The following is a 3,781-nucleotide window of genomic DNA, read 5'->3' on the forward strand; positions in this document are numbered from 1 at the left end:
TGTCAACTATTTATTTCCCGGTAATATTACCTGTTAATGACATCTCCTCTACGCGTTTACTTGGGGTAAACTTCATAGTTTTGTGACTTCCTTTTCTATATAATTTCCTGAATCTGTTAATCGGGGTAACTTTGTACCACTTTTTTCCATTTTTTGAAAATATTGTATAAAAAAATAAATTACACATCAGAACAGATATTGTAACATTTTGCATCTATAGTCATTGAGTGCTTGGGAAAATAGAAATGTATAATAATTATGCCCTATTACAGAGAAATTTCAAATTTAATACTGGTACAAAGTTACACTGTCATTCAGGTTAACTTTAGACCAGTCTTTAAAAAATCAGTATTTTCCTATATCTAATGCTCTTTGTAACTATAGACCATGCCTTAAGGAAAACAGGTGTTAATAAGACATAAAAACAAGCAGTGTTAATACACAATAGAGTGTTTATTTTGAAATATCAATATATTTGTATCCACCTGGCATTGACAGATCTCAAATTAAGTGAAAAGAAATGTAGAAAAAACATATTTTTCACAGTGGATGGCTTGTAATACATATTACAAATAATAGTTACATATTTTCTTCGAAAACAGAACACAACACATTCACTAATACTATACAGGAAATAGATTTCCTCAAATATCTTCATCCGATGAGCACAGGAGGTCATCACTGATATGAACCATGCCCCTTTTATTAATATGTTTCATGCAGGATTCATCAATTTTCTTTAATATACAGTCCTTTCTGTACCAAATTGAATCCTCTCTCTCAGGCCACACCCAATATTTTCCTTTTTTAACCATGCAACTTATTCTGAATGTCACACAATTGCCTCGCATCTCTACTGCAGTGACTTTTCCAGGATAGCATTTGCCCTCATATACTGCAATGACATAATCATTTACATGAAAGTCACCTTCTGATGTAGAAGGTTGATTGACCATATCAGTTAGTAATTCTTCTTCTACAACCATGTTCCCCTCAGCGATGACAATAGGGCTGTTTACAAGTTCCATGCGATCAGTCATACTTCTGGTCACATCTAATTCAGCTAAGATACAGCTTTCAGAAGCATCTGTAGGCAGATTACTTCGATTTAAAGTTCTGAGTGTTGCAGCACGAGCTCTTACACCTCCTCTTGTTTTTGGTCCTGATCTTGGTCGTGATGTGCCACACTGCTGAAACTCTAGCTCACCCCGCAGTTCATTTTCTCCTCCCTCTATTTGTGACTGTCTCCTCCTTCCATTGTTTCTAGTTAGCTCCCTATTCTCATAAAATGCCCTAACATCTTCTGTAGACACACTCTTCCCTGGTTCTATGGGCAACTTGTACTTTTTGACACACTTCACATTCAGATCTGATTGTCTTATTGTCTCCAAATATTTTTTTAAATTCAGCTCCCACACTTCCCATCACAGAAGACTCATTTCTTGCATAATCAGGGAGACATTGTAAGACTCTATCACAGTTTACAGGACACAATCCACATTTCTCAAATCCTTTCACTAAATTTGAAGATGCTGTCTGTTCACCTAACTGCAAAGTCTTCGCCAGTAGGCCACTAAATGTACCCTTTGGAAGACATTGTTTCTTCTTTCCTTCTGGAGTCTTCCTCCATTGAGAAAGAACATCTCTCCAGTTTTTCTTCAGAGAAGAAAAATAAGCCACATCTAGCGGCTGCAGAAGATGTGTCGCATTCGGTGGCAGGCAAATGAACTTAATGTTATTTTGTTCACAAAGCTCCAAAGTTCTGATTGAGATGTGAGAGGAGAGGTTATCTCCAATAATTACTCTCCTTCCTTCTTTCTTTAAGGCAAAAGGGAGGAAGTGAGTTTCAAACCAGTCATCAAATACTCCTTGTTCCATCCACACACTGTCTGATGAATTCATTCGTGTTCCAGGAGGTGCATTGTAAATCCAGTCAGTCCATTTTTGCTTACCTTTAAAAATAAGATATGGAGGAAGGAATTCTCCTGCTGCATTCCCACAGAACATGACAGTAAAACATGATTTTGATGTATTCTCGATTTTCTCAGGATGTCGACACGTTCGACGAAACAAGAGCTTTCCTTTTGCTGGTATGTCATGAAACCCTGTTTCGTCAAAATTGAAAATATTTTCAGCAGGAACACCTTCTATCTCGTCTTTATATTTCAGAAAGAAAGTGCTGATTATGTCCTCATTTACGGCAGCATGCTTCCTTGAAATATTTACTGTAAATTTCTGAGAAAGTTCAGAATGATGCCTCTCTAAAAAGGCCTTTCCCCATTCCCATCCAGGCATATTATCTGCAAAGCAGCTTACTTTTCTGTTACAGGTGTCAAGATATGACTTAACTATGCACCTCAAGTCAAAGATTGATATTGGAACACCCATATCACTGACAGTGATACAATGTTGTACAAAAGATCTTTCTTTAATCTCCGTAAACACAGTGGCTCTTCCAACTTTACAGCTGTGCTTGTTTTTTAATTTGTTCACAATGGTTTGTCTTGGAATGTTATATTTCCTTGCAGCTTCCCTCTGGCCGATTCTTCCAGTAGTAATTTCTTCTAATATTTTCTGCAGGGTGTCATTCGAGTAACGGGTTTTTGTGCCGTATTTCCTAGTACCTGGTTTTGAAGGTTTCTGCCGTCCCATGGTCTGTAGAAGAAAAATATAGTACACTTGTTTAACTTCATGACTGAGTGGATGCTTAGGATGAATATTTTAGTTTATTATTGAGCCTACAGTAATTTTTTAATATTTTACAAACGAGTGACGTAAGAACTTGTTTAATAGTCTACCACAAGTTTCTTTAATTATTATGATACGAATTTCCGATTTTTTATTCACATAAATGCTAGTGTTGGTATGTTCAAGCATCAAAGTCGCGTAATTCGTGATATACCAAGTCATTTTCTCAGTTTTAATGTTATCTAGATTTATTAGTCTACTTTCAATCTGGTAAACATTATACCACAATCCTGGTAACTTTGTACCGGTACAATGTTACCCTAAACTGGGCTAGAATCTGCAACTAGCTATATAACAGCTATTATCTCGATAAAGTAAAGAATAATTTCAATTCAAATTGCATCACTGTAAACTCAAAGAATTATTTAACTGTTTGCAAATGAAACATTACAGAGAAGCACATTATTTGTACTTACAATCACAAATTGAAAACACTGTTGTCAGAAGTTCTCTTCGCAGCCAACACATTCAAACACTAACAACAATTCAAAGAGCTTATAGGAAAGTGGAAAGACAGTTGAAATACGAACTAGAAATCTCAGAGATAAAAACAGTGCTAATTTTGGTGCATAAGAACGCCAGTAGATGGCACACCAAACATTTGAAACAAAAGTAGGAAGTGGTACAAAGATACCCTGACTGGTAAAAAGTTACCCTGATTGACTGTAAGTCGAAGACGCCTGGAAACCAATAATGTTCATAACACGAGTAATTCTAAATATTTCGAATACCTTTTCTTTCACACTTTTTGCGAGTTTCATTTTGGTACATATTTCATGTTTTGTGCAAACTTTCTTCGAGTTATATAATTCACGTTCAGATTTTATGAAAAAAAACGGACTTTGCGTACTGCTTAAGATTAGCCGTTTTCTTCCTCTTCCGTTTGACCAAAAAACTTACAGCCTTTTCTTTGGCGCTGAAAACTATTATTGCACATGTTTTCTTTGGGCTTGGAAGGCACTATATTTTTGTTCTGGACTTCAATTAGCACAATGTTCATCGTTTGAACCATAATTCATGCAATTATCTGAAT

General features: G+C 35.9%; 1 protein-coding gene across 1 annotated transcript; it reads right to left on the bottom strand.

Annotated features, from left to right (window-relative positions):
* Nucleotides 1–560: 560 nt before the first annotated feature.
* On the bottom strand, nucleotides 561–3,361 carry LOC126335413 (uncharacterized). The gene is made up of 2 exons (XM_049998724.1): nucleotides 3,165–3,361; nucleotides 561–2,655 (listed from the first exon to the last, which is right to left on the bottom strand). Exon 2 carries the CDS (start codon nucleotides 2,650–2,652, stop codon nucleotides 1,294–1,296), a length of 1,359 nt encoding a protein of 452 aa, XP_049854681.1. The 5' UTR covers nucleotides 2,653–2,655; nucleotides 3,165–3,361; the 3' UTR covers nucleotides 561–1,293.
* Between the last annotated feature and the right edge of the window lie 420 nt (nucleotides 3,362–3,781).

The sequence above is a fragment of the Schistocerca gregaria genome, chromosome 1 (genome assembly GCF_023897955.1).
Source record: "Schistocerca gregaria isolate iqSchGreg1 chromosome 1, iqSchGreg1.2, whole genome shotgun sequence".
NCBI classification, from domain to species: domain Eukaryota; kingdom Metazoa; phylum Arthropoda; class Insecta; order Orthoptera; family Acrididae; genus Schistocerca; species Schistocerca gregaria.